A 15857-nucleotide genomic window follows, 5' to 3' on the forward strand; every position below is an offset into this window, starting at 1 on the left:
ATGTAATTGCTGTAGATTCCTAGCCGAGGTATTTTTATTGCACTGTCACTTTACAGCGCAGTGTTAGTAACCAAGGCCAATCAAATCATGAGGCTGATGTCATTTGTTTAGATGCATGCAACTAACCGCCGGTCTGTAGGCCTTTCGGAAACCAATAGAGGACGAGGGGGCAAAAGCTCTTCCAGGCACACAGCTCACTACCACAGGTAGACCACGTCCACAGGTGTCGTTTCTCTTTGGCCCGAGGGGTTTGCCCAATTTACAGCTCGACAGTTGGGCTTCATTTCCTGTACAGTTCACAGAGAAACCCCAGTAGTTTTTTTTCCTCCGCATGGAAATGGATCTGAAACCCAACAAAGAAGACGCTTCAGTTTTGCTATAGAATGACAGAACTATAGAACACAGATGTAATTATTAATTCTTTTCATTTATGCATTTGGCAGATGCTTTCATCCAAAGTGACTAACAGTGCATTCAAGCTATACATTTTATCAGTATGTATGTTCACTAAGACTCGAACACACAACTTTGGTGTTAATAATGCAATGCTCTACCCACCTAATAGGATCTGTTTTTGCATCTCTAATAACATAATACTGATTATTATAGGGATTGGACATCGCCTGTGGCAGCTACGCTACATTAACATTAAGCCTGAAAAAACTTCTCTCATGATTCTCATGTTACTGTATGTACAGAGCCCAGTCCTAGAGAAAGTCCTAGGTCAGAAATGGTCACTAACCATCTTGATTCAAACAATCTGTGCACCCTGCATGTTTCTTCAGATCAGCAGACCAGATAATAAGTCCAGCATGTCCAATTTAAACCCTTTGTGCTTTATACCTCAGCAAAAAAAAAGTTAATTAGCAAATTTTTAGTTTTGCGTGAACTATCGTTTTTAAGGTCCACTGAGTGATTTTTAGTGACATTTAGGGGTGAGACTGAAGGGGGTCGCACACCAGATACGCAGCTCAGCGCCGCGCAGCAATGTTCAAAAAAAAAAAAATCAAACACATTGTTCGACAGCGGCACCCAGCTATGACTCAGGAAGTTGCTCAAATCCTTGTCGCGCCACTCACATAGTTTAACATTAAATAACATCATATTTGTCCCAAATCGTTAGCGATTAACATTGGCTGCTAACGTATATTTAGCATTTTGAAGTAGACGCTATGTGACTAAGCTTGCGCTATTTAAAGGTGCTCTAGGCGAATTCACGTGTTTTAGACCATAAAACATTTTTTTGTTACATACAGAAAACATCTCCTCACTATCTGCTTGCTGCCTGTCCGCTGATCAAACTGTAAAAAAAAACGCGATCTCTGTAGACAGCCCAGGCTCCACAAACTGCAATAAAAATAAAGTGGCCAAACCTACAAACAGAAACCATAACAAAGTGTTCCAGCCAATAAACGACAAGAAGGATTTGGGGGTGGGGATTGGGCGCGTTCATGAAAGCACGGAAGGGAGGGGGAGCGGGAGGAGTTAGCTACGCTCCGTTTGTTTGAAAACAGTTCAAACATCAACAAAAAGTGACGTCTCACAGATTCGCTTAGAGCTCCTTTAATGTGCACTTTCGGTGTACGATACCTCCGAGTTGTCCTAGACGTGACGCGGCGCTTCTCGTCCGGTATGTGACCCCCTTGAATTGCAACCAATGCCTCAGTTAACAGCTCACCCCTCCTTTTCGAAACGCATAGTGAAGTTATGGTAGCCGGCATATGTTATCGTTTGAGACAATGTAGTGACAAAACGCGCTCTATATAACAGTGTGTTTGTTTAGGGCCACTGTAGAAACATGACAGCGCGGTGTATTTACATAAAAACCGACTACCTCATTCTAAGGTAATAAAAACAATATAGTTCATCTTGTAAGGTGTTTATACACCACTGATAAATGATAATATAGTTATGTTACACAATGCTACCAACAGCATTACATAAAATTTTAACTTAATCTTCTATTTATTAAAAAACTAAAATGGATAAATATTAAAATAAACACTAACAAAACTAATTCTTGCATCTCTCACAGTGGTGCCCCAGTAACACCTTTTGTACCTATTTTGGATGTATAGACGGATTCATCGGACGCATGTGCAATGACGCAATACGCTTCTGGTCTGAACTTTACTTCCAGTTTCAGTTTTTTTATGGTCTGACTAGTTGCTAAACTGAACTCTTGAACAAATACCTCGTCGAAAATAACAAATGTTTTAGTTTCTAGGTAATCTACGTGTTGTTTATTTTGCTTTTAAAGTACTTTGCTGTAATTTATTCTTAGTGGAGTTTACTGGAAGTTACGTGTTGACCACGAAAGCCGCTTGTTTAGGTTGTTACTTTTGAAACTGTCTATAGATGTCCATTGTAAAAAAAATTTACTGTATGCACTATTTTTTGTTAGTTTTTACAAACTGAGAATCTTAGTCAAAATTCTTGTTAATTACTGTTAACTGCCACACTTAAACAATTTCAACTTGTTTTTATAAGTTATGTCAACTTATCACCGGTCAAAATTTAAAATAGTAAAACTGACTCGCAAAACCAAGTTATTTCAACTTTATGCTGCATTTTTTTACAGTGCAGTAAGTTACAGATCTTCCTGGAAATAATTACATATTTTGCAGATTCCTTGCTTGTTTTACAGTTTTGGTAAATGCAATAAACTAACAGAGAAACCTTTCAATACGGCAGCTAAAAGAAGCACTTCACCGGTCAAACCTTCCAATGGACAACCACACCTCATGTGTTTGAGGGTGGGCAAAAGAAACCATTTCATTTTAAGGGTGTGATTAAACAAGCTGTCGGAGGAAATGGGATGAGAAAACAAGTGTATATTGAAATGTTTGTGCTTCGGGATGTTTCTAAAAGAAAAGGCCCAGAGATTTAACCACCCCACCTTAGGCCTATATGTTCCAGCAAACACACATACCTCACCTTAGTTTAAATATCATTCTTTCTTTAGTATGTGGCTTGATGTATAAATAAATAGGAAAACACTTAAAATGGGATAAACATTTTATATTTATCTTCAGGAATGTTCATGTTTCTTTAAATATGTAACCCTGTCTGTGTAAGCCAGGCTTAAGTCTCATAATCTAATTAGATCTGATTTCAATCTTTGACACATGACCTTAAATAATATCAATATTAAAGATATTAAGGTTATATTTTCACAGATTATATATATTATGTAGCATGATTTAATGTATAAAACAGTTAATCACAAAAAATAACTTTTGCTGGGTTTTTACAGACTGGGTTACATACATGAACATGATATGGCTTTTAATTTAGTTGCTTAATATTGCATATTTGTAAAAGTTTTTTTAAAATGGGAAAACTGTTATGTACAGAATTTATCCTAGGAAAACTTTACAGTGTCCCTAACAGGAAAAACACAATGTTCTCTTCTGATTGGAAAGCTGCCAAGAAGTATGTTGGGAAACATTCTGGCAATCTGGACATGATTCACTAGAAAAGGGAGTTCACAAGCATCTGAGGACAACTGCTAAACTCGTGAAACAATCACTTCCATGGTTTTATACTTTAGTATGTTTTCTTCAACTATATTGTTTTTCCAAATAGGAAAAAAGTTCATGCATGGCTCACGGTCCCTCTTTTCCTACAAAGCACAACAATGCATGAAGCAGATTTGATCTGAAATCGTTTTTGTGATTCCATGCTGGAGTTCACTATGAGAAAAGGGACTTTTTCTTACTTGTAGATTTTGTTGTTGTATTTTTTCTCTCCGGGGAATCCGTACATCCCACAGACAACTCGGCTGTTCATTGGTGTCCACTGTTCATCACAGATCTGCCTCCACTTTCCTCGTTCCTTCACCTCCACGTACCCCTCCGTGACGGGGATCCGCTTAAGGTGGGACGATATGGGTCGCATACGGATTTCTTCTACCTTTTCTTCAATGGTCTGTGGTGAAAGCAAAAGAGTGCTTAATGAACTTCCAGAATTCCCACAATGCATCAGTGTGAAGATTAATAGGTTACTTGGGAAGTTTGGGAACGTTTTAGTCATTTTAATTATAAGATTAATCTGGCTGTCTTCCACTCCTCCAGGGTGGAATTTGAGGGCCATATAGAGGAGCCAGACCCACAACTGAGAATGTTGACCAGATATGATGTAAAAAACAAGGTCAATATAGGAATTTGACCAGCAAATGTTGTCATTTTAGTGGAATAGCATCATTATAAATGCTCTTAATACATTGCAGTGGTTGACTTAGATTCTGTTGTGTATTTAACCTCGGTGAACTTAAATTAAAATAGCACATGAATCAGTCATCCATTTCATTCACAATCTCCAGACCACAGAACATAGCGTAAAAAGGATATGAGACATTAAATTCATAAAATTGAAAAAGTATTTTTGTTAGCTGAAGAAAAATAACACTCACATGGACCCACAACCCTTAATGCAAGGGCTTTCTCTTATGATATCAACTAAAAGGAATGTTTCAGATGTGTAGTATTAATATCGCTGTTCTGTCTACGAGGAGGTTCTGGGACAAGATTTAAAGATTTAAATGATCATGGTAACCATAATACAGGATAGTGGGGAAACAAGGTCTTTCACATCTAATTTAACTCATGTGGTAATGTTTAATACGGATAGTTAATAATGTGTATGAGAGAGAGAGAAAGAGAGAGAGAGAGGTTGGCCGGCAAAACGGAGCTAAAGGAATGTTGAGGCCTCAAAGACCAGGAAAGAACCCAAATGCTCTAGACGCACAGTGAGCAAGATCTGATTTTAATGTAAATATTACTATAAAAAGTCCAGACTAATGGGTTGGGTTTGGTTGAAGTGGGCACTCAATTCAGACACATCACTGTTTGCTTTACTTCTGAAATGCTGTCGGAAACCAAAGAGCCGAGTGTTGAAGTTGAGAGGCGTGAGCAGGGTTCATCCTGCAAGCTACGAGGAAGAGCGCACGTATGTTCCCTTACTGCATGACCTCTGCCTAAAGTCCAGAGCAAACACCTTTCATTGTATATTTTTATACCCAAGAGACATCCTGTTTGATCACGCTCTGGTTTTTCCCACATAAGACTTTCAACAGGTTGATCGGCTGTGACAAGTAGAGTACAATGGACCTTTTATCAACAAGCTGTGCCGATGGAAAATGTAGGTAAAATAATTTAATTAACATTTATATGAACAGTTGTGTTTACATCAATAAAATTAACCACTAAAACCATAATGTGATATTTTATTATTTGTTATATGGGGTGTTTGTAAATTAAGCTTAGTCATTAAAACCTAAATCCGAGACCAAGACCAGAGTGTATTGAGACCAGAAAAAGACCAAGACCAAAGTGTTTTAGGACTAACACAAGACCAAGATCAGAGTGTGTTGAGATCAAGACCAGAGTATGTCAGGGGCAAGACAAAAGCGAGATTTAGAGGGGGCTCAGATCAAGACAAGATCAAGACCAGAGTGAGTTGAGAGCAAAAGAAGACCAAGACCAACGTGTGTTAAGACTAACACAAGACCAGAGTGTTTTGAGACCAACACAAGACCAAGGCCAGAGTGTGTTGAGACTAAGACAAGACCAAGATCAGAGTGTGTTGAGATCAAGACCAGAGTGTGTCAGGGGCAAGACAAAAGCAAGACTTAGAGGGGGCTCAGATCAAGACCAGAGTGAGTTGAGAGCAAAACAAGGCCAGAGTGTGTCGGGGGCAAGACAAGACCAAGACCGAAGTGTGTTGAGACTAAGACAAGACCAAAATCAGAGTGTGTTGAGATCAAGACCAGAGTGTGTCAGGGGCAAGACAAAAGCAAGACTTAGAGGGGGCTCAGATCAAGACAGGATCAAGACCAGAGTGAGTTGAGAGCAAAACAAGACCAAGACCAACGTGTGTTAAGACTAACACAAGACCAGAGTGTGTTCAGATTAAAACAAGATCCATAACAAAGTGTGTTGAGACTAAGACAAGACCAAGACCAGAGTGTGTTGACAATAAAACAAGACCAGAGTGTGTTGAGACCAAGATTAAACCAAGACTTTGTGAGGTTAAGACTTTAAGACTAAAACAAGACCAAGACCAGAGTGTGTTGACATTAAAACAAGACCCGAGTGTGCTGAGACCAAGATTAAACCAAGACTTGAGGGGTTAAGACCAAAAAAAGACTAAGACCAGAGTGTGTTGAGACTAAAACAAGACAAGACCAGAGTGAGTTAAGACTTAAGCCCGAAATACACTGCAAGATTTTTGTCCTCTTATAAGATCATTACCTTATCACACTGTGCGACATGTATCGTTTAAACTCGGGTACGAGAGGCATGTAGACTGTACGATGATGACACGGAAGCTTCGGCGGCTGCGTCACACGTTGCGCAACGTCACCAGCATGCGCTCGTGGTAAACAAATACCGGTGCGCAGGTTGTAGCAGCAAACACACTGTGCGGTGATCATGCCGAATTTCTGACACTGTCAGAAAACTATCGTAGGCTATCTTTGGACGCAAGACCAGGAAAACGGCCATCTTTGAACCTCTCTCACTGTACGACATAGGACCACCGATGGACAGCCACGATCACATAAATCGTGACGATAGTTTCACGATGGCAATCTTTCGTCTGGAACAGCCAATTATCGTGCAGTGTATCCCGGCCTTAAGACAAGACCAAGACCAGAGTGTGTTAAGACCAAGACCAGAGTGTGTTGGAAATAAAACAAGACCAGAGTGTGTTAAGACTAAGACAAGAGTATCTTAAAACTAAGACATGACCAAGACCAGAGTGTGTTGATACTAAAACAAGACCAAGACCAGAGTATCTTAAAACCAAGACATGACCAAGACAAGAGTGTGTTGAGACCAAGATCAAGGTAAAGCAAACCCAAGACCAAGGCAGAACAAAACCAAGACAAGACAAGACTGAGACATAATCTAACATACAAAAAACTAACAAACTGTGAAGTTTGAAGAATGTCGTGACATGCCTTGACCATCAATGAAGGATTAGTGAATGATGTCATCTGATTGACAGGATGGCAAGTTTAAGAAGATGAGACCTCAAGTCCAATGTTTTGTGGGGGAATTCCTTTGTTAATCCAAACAAAACTGCCTCATTTGAAACTGAATTTAATGACCCTGGCTTCATGGTCCAGTTATGTTACAGGAGCTACCATTGCTCTATTAAACTAACCTGGGAAGTTATTAACCAGCTTTAAATAAACTCAAGGTGTATTACTGTACACGTGCTTTAGAAATGAGATTCAACAGTAAGGTCTTTGAGACTGTATATGTCATCTGTCAGCTCATATACATTCATGTATCCAAAACATAAGCACAAGTGGGTTACAGTTATTCATATAAGTGAAAAACCATGCGCATATGACTGCATTTAAGAGCAGACGGTTCATGTGTGAGCAATGGAAACAGTAGCAGCAGGACTGCATTGGATGGGGGTGGAAAGGGAAGCAAGACCTTCATGATCCAGACGTTCCTCACTTGCTGACGTGCCAGCTGGGACAAAACCACCTTCATTAGACGTTCACAGAATCCAGATATGAAAATATTTACATGCCGCTAGTGTTGCTCAGCAGGGCTTCGCGATGTAGATGAGAGAGAGGCGATGGCATCTGGTGCAGACGTGCGGTGGAAATCAAGTGAGCGTTTCTGCCCCCTTATTCACTTCCTATCCACGTGTTTAACATGGATCCTCCACGTGCCTGTCCCATAGACTTTGTGTAAAGACGTCTGATTATCATACAAGTTTGGGTTTTGGGGAATTCCTTCATATTCACAAGCCCCAGACATATGTACACACAGATGCACTGAATCATTCACAGCCACCAGAAGAAGAAGGAAGCTTCTACATTTGAGTTGTTGTCACACCAACACTCTCAAACACAACCACAAAATCACACCAACACTCCAAAGCCAAGATGTCTACAGATGTCTAGGAGAAATGCAATTTGCAGATGGTCTCTTGTCTTCAGGGTCATCGTTGTGTCGGACGGCACTTATACTGAGAATGAAATTAAGTGAAACAGAACTATTGTGAACTCTTACACATTAGTGAAGGGTCACAAGGGTGACGGGTCTCCATGAACAAGTCAGATCCATGGTAATGCTCTAGGTCAGTGGTTCTCAACTCCAGTCCTCGGCCCCCCCTCCCAGAATGTTTTAGATGTCTCCTGATATGAAACACCTGATTCCACTCATTAAACTCCTTCCAGAATGTTTTAAAGCTCCAGTGTGTACTTTTTTTAGTTAATTCTTAGCAAAAACCCATGTTTTCTTCCAAAAGTATGTGCTCATTCATGTGTAATTACTTCCACCCCACTAATCAAAATATTCTCGTAAGTGTAGAATCTGCTATTTAAAATACATACCACCGTAGCGCTCTCTGGCTGAATTCATGTTGTGCCTCCATCTTTGAAATACATTCGCCGACGAGGGACATTCCTGAAATTCAAGCTCCGCCTTTCGCGCTTTCAGAGTACACTCAAGCTGGCCGCGAGCTGAAGCCTACGGAGGTTGCATGTGTAGGCGGTATACGTCATCAAGACAGTCTAATTTCAGAATATTAACAATTATAAAGCTGACATTTATTCTTAGTTAATTGTAAATTGATGTAATATGCTTATGACTTGCGAATGTAATGCTCAGTTAATTTAAATAAACCAGGCTTGATGACGTATGCAGCCCGGATATGCGACCTGCGTTAGACTGAATCCTTCGGCTGCACGCCGTGATAAACCTGCAATCTAATGCTTTGAAAGCCTGTTGAAGAACTATTCTCGAGGACATTAAAACAAGTCGCCAAGGAAGCGAAACAGGGATTTTAAACGACAACGCAACAGGAAAAACATCAAGACCAAAGTCAATATTGGAGTTAGTTTTCCAAGATGGGGCTCATTGGACAATGAAGTTGCTAAGTTACTTTCTTCACCACAGGTAATTCAGCATATTTGTTTACATCTATACAGTTTATGTTGTAAACTTGAACATGGGTATGCATAACACTTGTTAGTGTAAACATGCATGTGGTTTAATGTCTTGGAACAGCCACACGCCGTCTCTCCGCCCATTTATGTAATCTGAGGTACTGAGATAAATGTTTTTCATCTTTTCTGACCTCTAACACAAACACACGGTGTACAGCGCTATTTTTAGCCTTTCATTGATAAAAGCGTCTGATCTGCGCGTCTTTCGTTTCATTTTACAAGCGTGTGAAAGTTGAGCGATCTTATTTCACCAATATCAGAGAAAGCTCTTACATATACACGGACATGTAACGTTTACTTAAACATAAGCATTGGACTCTGACATATTAGTTCGCGTCCATTTAAACCCGTCATTACTCCAGCAGCTCATGATTAAATGACAGAGGGACTCGTCCACAGACCATCTCCTCAGTAATCTGAAGAGAAGCGGTCGAAAATGGACAAAAAGAGAAGGATTTAAACAGCAAGTGTAAACGTAATGTGTCTCTCTCGTCCACTTGTGATCTGATCTACGAAAAAAACATCTTAATACCAAGTTTAACAGCCCCTGTGATAATTTCCTCGCGTCGATGAAAAAAGAAGTGTCTAAGCTACGTTTATGGTTGCTTTTTGTATGTGATTTTAAGCGGACATATCATGACAATCAGACTTTTTCCATGTTAAACATAAATCTGTGTGCTTTGATGGATCACACGCAAATGACATTGCAAATTGTTCATTTTTTTCATTGCTTTTGCTTTGTAGCTACTGGAAGCCATGTTAACCTTGGCATGACACGGCCGGGCCACCGTACGAGTTAAAACGCGTTCCGAATGGGGGGGGCTAGAAAGTAATATTCAGTTGGTTGTCATATAGACTTTCACCGCTTGATGGGAGTAGATCCTACACAGTGGAGCTTTAAACATTTCCTTAATTAACACACTAAGAAGCTGATGAACTGAATCAGGTGTTTTATATATAGAGACATTTAAAATGTTCTGGGAGGGGGGGACTGGAGTTGAGAACCACTGCTCTAGGTTAACTTGACCTTTAACTCTTGTTTCAAAAACATCTTTGAGAATGTTTACTATTGGTCCAAACAAGCCTTGGAATTAAAAGGATAGTTCAATTATACCAGGATTACTTATCTTCCGAGATGCATATGACTATCAACTTTCAGATGAACACAACTTGAGTTATATCAGAAAATGTCCTGGGTCTTCCAAGCTTAATAATGGTAGTAAATGGTGCTACCGATGAAGAAACATCTTAACACGTGGATCTCATTTAATTTTAATGCATATGCGAGGGTCAGTGTACAGTACGCAAATTTCGTCATCAGAATAGTACGCGCTAGTGATGCGCAAGTCGTCTCATAACCGGCAGGCCCTGCAGGTAACCTGCGGGTTGGGTAATGAAATTGTTACTTGGGCGTGTCATTAAAATCAAAATTTAAAAACCCATGAATGTTGCGTGCAATTCCCTATAGCCTATATAAAATATTTGGGAATATACGTTTTCAAATTTTATTAGGTTCTTTGATAAGGTTACAATACCTAGGCCTATAGTAATGTAATTTGCGTGATTTCCCAAACATTTGGCCTCACGTGACAAAAGCGCCAAGCAGCTCCTGACACCAGTCACAACAACAAAACAAACAGAGACATAAAAGTAAACATGGAAGACAGTGTGCAGAAGAAATTAAAGTTGGGAATTTAAATCATTAAAAGAAAAAAGATCAAGCTGCTAAATCTAATGGCATGAGGGGTGTTGATTCACAAGGTAGTCTACATCAACAATAGAGGCAATATATGAGAAATTGTGCAAAGAGGTGAAGAAGTGCCCGTATTTAACTGCACCATAGTGGCCCTGTCCCAAATGGCGCACTTCAAGTGGACTTTCGGTCTCGTGGCCTTAAATTACGCATGCTCGCTTAGTCTATGAGACCTTAGGGTGTCCCATCTGTCATTTTTAGGCTTTGAAGTGTGCTCATCAGCGCCCCCTTTGCCCCCTTGATGCGGTCTCCGGTGAAGCCCGCACTGCAGCAGGCTTTGCGCACTTTACCAACCCAGAAGTCTTTGCGAAAGAGCAATCAGACCAATCCGAAGACGGAAGGGAGGAGTTCACACTGACGGGCAACTTATCTTCCCATTTCTGGCGTGACGCTCGAGTCTGTCCCAAAACACGACTCCGGTGCACCCACGTGGACTAGCATTAAGGGTCCCTAAAATCTGCACTACATGATGTCATCAAAGTGTGGACTCTGAGGAGGACCACAAGTCCGGAGTGTGCCATTTGGGACAGGGCCAAAAGAGTGCAAAAATGTTTACATAAGTTTTAACTCGTGGCTTCACCCCTTTAAGACCTACTTACTGCTCCTTACTGACTCCTGTAGGCCTAGAGAGGTATTGCATGTGTCCAAATCCCATTTCAATGTGCTTAGAGCTTTAAATGTTACTTCTCTGTAATACTGTCTAGTTTAGCTTTCAAAACATCATACCTGACCAGTCTCACACCTGAACTCTTCATCTATACTTCCTGGTTTGCGAATTTGAAATCTGACAGCATTCATTGTCTAGAAATCACTAAGTATATCCAGTTCCCTACTTTTGTGGAACTAGAATGTGAAGGAAATACAAAACCTTTTACCCTTAGGAAAATCGTGAACTTTGACCTGTTCCGGCTACATTTACAACAAAGACTCTCTAGAGGTGCATTCTGTCCAGACAACCGGTCGAGACCTGGCACTGACTTGTTGACTTAAGGGCGTGCTTTTAAGCGATGGTGACTAGACATTTTAATCCATCACTGTGACAAACAGAGTATAAGCATTTACTCTTACTTATGATCTATGAACAAGACAAGACTCAGTGTTTTGAAGTTCATTACTGAAAATCTGTTGATCTAAAGATTCGTCAACTGATTTTAGAGGCTTCATATGGATTAAGGTTTAGTTTAGCAAACATTTCACACTTTCAGGTTGCCTGTCTTCTCTTTGCCAAGAATGCAGACCTGCAGACTGTGTTAAATCTTAATTTGGAGAAAAAGCATTTATTAGGAACAAATATATAAATCAATAATGATTAGCTGAGTAATAGCTATACTATTGCATGAATCCGAGCAGGCAGTTTTTACTGTCTGAACATTTTGTAAACAGTCCTCATGTGCGCGATTGTTTCCATGTGTTGTGCATGGTGGTGATTCATTTGATTACCCAACGATAAACTGTACCTAATTTTACTAAATGTTTACAAGAATACAAAGCATACCATTTTTTATTTTCCCTCTGCTGGAGAAGCTTTTTCGGTTCTCATCTTTATTCTGGCTTAAAGTTAAAAACAATGAAAAGCAACCAGTTGCAATGCAATGCCACGTGGCATTTATATTTCAAACGCATATAATATAGTGGGAACACTGATTAAAAGGCTTAAATACATTATTATTTGACTTAACAATCGTCATTTTGCCATTATTACAGCAAAATACCTTTTTTTTTCAAGAAAATGTTAACCAGGGCATCACTATGTGGTTTTATGTGTTTGCTAAGGTATTGCTAGGTGTTGATGGACCATGTCAAAGACGTCACTTCAAAAGGTTTATAATGCTCTGCTTTGATATAGTTTATAGTTTCCCCATATCATTTTTTGACTTGTATCCTCTGCCAGGAGGAAATCAAGTTAAAAGCAAAAAGCATTAGTGATTTGTAGGTTAAAAATACAACAATTGGACTGATTTTGCCAAATGTTTTCAGAAGCACAAAAATGTATACATAAAAATTCAATTCTATTTGTGAAATTCAGATTTCAAGCCCAAGCCGGGAATGTCGTGCTGTTTGATCTAATGGAAACGTATCCTTGTTCGTGCGTAAAACGGTTTCCATCTAAATTAAGTTGAACGCTACCGGTCTCTCTGAAAGACATTCATTAGGTTAAAACATGCTGAGTTTTCGCTAGAGGTCCTACAAAACAGCCTTTGATCGACTCGAAACTAAGCTAAACTAATGTTTCACAAGCCATTAACCACAGCTAGTCAAATACAGTGACCTCACTCATGGGCTCAGTAATTACAGCGATGAAAGCTTACCACTACATGCTTTCAGTTTAATGGAGTGTATCTCTATATGCAACTAATATGGGATAATCGACAGATCCTGGGGTTGGTTATGACAGAATGGGCACATTAATACCATCTGTCTGTCACATTTACAAGCAACTCTATAGGAGGCAGGGTGGTGCCCATACACTGGCCAGCTGCATTGACACCAAGGTGATGTAAATAAAAGCAAGCAAACAAACATTAAAACAGGGCTGTGCGTACGTGTACGAGGAAGAAAAACCTCTATGTAGTTACTTGTCAGCTTTGGCAGAGCTGGAACATATTTATGGAAGTATTTTGTAAGTGGCACAAAAACTATTTTTGCGAGTAATATGCAAAGTTATTGTTTGACTGTAAGTGTCCAAGACATCCAATTGCTCGTTGATGAGAAAAACACACAAAAAGATGGACTCTTGCTTGCAAAAACATTGCTGTCAAACCTTGGAAAGGTGCCTGAGGAATCTGGTCTTAGCTCACCATGCCGCTCTGGTGTATAACCAACCTTTGAGAATCCCCCCAAAGGATTCACAGAGAAACGCCAGTGTTTCTGAATTGTGGCATGTACGTGCTGGAAAGTTCACAATGACACCTACTAACAAACTAACAAACTCTCACAGTCACTCGTAGACGTGCCCTGTCACCTGACTGATGATGTCACAAGAAGACAACTGAGAGCTAAGCAGTTCTCGAACACAACTTGTGCAATTTTGTCTCCCTCAAACGTGTGAAAAAGCTTGTACTGTGTTACCTTTTATTTATTTATTTATTTTGTTCGTCATCCTGAAAAAAATTACTTCATAGTTCCGATGGCCAAGCAGCTTATTACACCCTATACACTTTAAAAAGTTGAAAGTTGAATCTACTTACTTTAATTGGTAAGTTTTAAAAACCAATTTTTTTTTTTAATTTTAAGGTGAATTAAAAAAAAAATCAGTTGGTAACACCTATAAAGCAGCTACCGTAGCGTCTCTTTGCGTTTTCGAAATTGAGGTTAGTTGCAATTAGCAATCACACCACTAAATGTCGCTAAAAACCCACACTGGACTTTTAAATAAAAGAAGTTAAGCCCAGTTTGTAATTAAACAATTATAGACTAAATAAAGAAAATTTCTAGAATAACATCATTAAATTCACTTTCTAAAAGCAGTTTTAGCTTAAACACATTATTTATCTACAGAATGATTCAAATCCTACAAAATTACTGTGACCATCTCATAAAATGTCCCAGTGTCCCTGCCCCTTCCCATCCGACTCAAACCATCCCATTTTTCTTCTTCTCATGAATAGAAAGCTCTCATCTGACAGGCGGGATTCCACGCTGCCGTAATTCATTCCGTTAGTCAGCAACTCCGTAGTGTTTAACCACATTGACATTCTCAGAGAAGTCATTGGAGGACCAAGGGAATATCGGAGGGGAGCAGGAAGGATCTTGGGGGAGACGCATAGTGTGGTAAAGTCATTACAGCTCAGGTCATGGAAAAGCACACCATGGGCTCTTTGATCGCTCTCATGAGCCCATCTTTAAACCTGCCCTTGGTTTCCATACCAACATGGCAAATATACAAATATCGGTTAATAAGTCAACGAATCCTGATTGCACATGAGAGACACGGGGGTGTGTAGACAGCTGGCGCGTCATAAAAGGAGAATTTAACGCTAATAAACTATTCTGAAGTTGCGAGCTTTGGAGAGGAATGTGTGACCTGCGGTAACAGACTTTTACTTCCTTTCACCCAGGAGATGAACTGAAAATGTTCACTGAGATGGAACAGAGATGAATTTTTTATTTCTCAACCATTATGCATTTGAGGGGGATTCCGCTTTTTGATGGAAAGGTTGTGGTTTTTTGATGATACATTGTGGTGTATGGATCACTTTAGCAATCTTTCTTCCCCCAAACTCTTAAAAAGCCATTTCAAAGGCAGATCTGTTCTGCTTTAACTCGATCACCAACAACAGTCACTCATGCTTACTTAATAACATCAGCATTGAATTTGAGTCAATTTCCCAGCGCTGTCAACCATATGCTAAAAAAGCAAATGTGAGTGTGTACCTCAACATCGTTGCTCATCGTGTTGATGAATCTGTGGCCTGGGATTCGCTTATGATTGCACACCACCCCGACATCCTCTGTGTGCCTGCAGTCCGACACCCCAAAGCCATTGGAGGGACAATCGGCTAAAGACTTCTCTCTTCCTGTGCAATGGACATTGTCCAGCCAAATACGACCTAGGAGGGAAGAAAACACATTTAGGGTCTTAAAATGCTTTCTTGGATGAACTTTTTTTTATAAACTGATCATCCAGATCTCATGGGTCAACTTGGTTCACTACAAAGGCTATGGTGGTTCACCACCTGATCTATGTCTATTATTACTTCAGCAGACATCCTATTAATTCAAATTTACCTTTTATTTCTATTAGTAGAAATAATTTCCTAGGGAAAATAAAAATAAGACCAGTGGTTATTGTTTCACAGGGCTCTGTAACCACCCACTGATCTGCAGATTATGATTTACAATGTCTGGACAGATTTATACATGATCATCATGTTCCCAAAATAAAGAGACAAAGATGAGATTATGTCTGTTCTGGATATTGAATCCTGTTTTCCATTTTCCTGACAGTAACGGCTCGCTGACTTATATTAATTACCCTTAATAGGTAACACATGCCTTTTCGGACATTATGTGTAATATAGGAACACAAAAGAGCGTCTGACATGTTTTCTTGAAATAGGCATTTTTTAATCACACTCTTAACTCTTTCCCCGCCATTGACGAGTTTCCCCGCCATTGAAGAGAAAG

The 15857-nt window shown here is 39.7% G+C and overlaps 1 protein-coding gene across 1 annotated transcript in view; it reads right to left on the bottom strand.

The window, feature by feature from the left end:
* loxl2a (lysyl oxidase-like 2a) overlaps positions 1-15857 on the bottom strand; it is a 35037-nt gene that overhangs the window by 14292 nt on the left and 4888 nt on the right. The window contains exons 3-5 of the mRNA XM_055208728.2: positions 15105-15280; positions 3722-3930; positions 127-343 (exon numbers count right to left, since the gene is read on the bottom strand). Of these exons, the coding sequence (XP_055064703.2) occupies positions 127-343; positions 3722-3930; positions 15105-15280 (602 nt within the window). The remainder of the gene's footprint in view (positions 1-126; positions 344-3721; positions 3931-15104; positions 15281-15857) is intronic.

This window comes from Misgurnus anguillicaudatus, chromosome 12, assembly GCF_027580225.2.
Source record: "Misgurnus anguillicaudatus chromosome 12, ASM2758022v2, whole genome shotgun sequence".
In the NCBI taxonomy this organism is placed as follows: domain Eukaryota; kingdom Metazoa; phylum Chordata; class Actinopteri; order Cypriniformes; family Cobitidae; genus Misgurnus; species Misgurnus anguillicaudatus.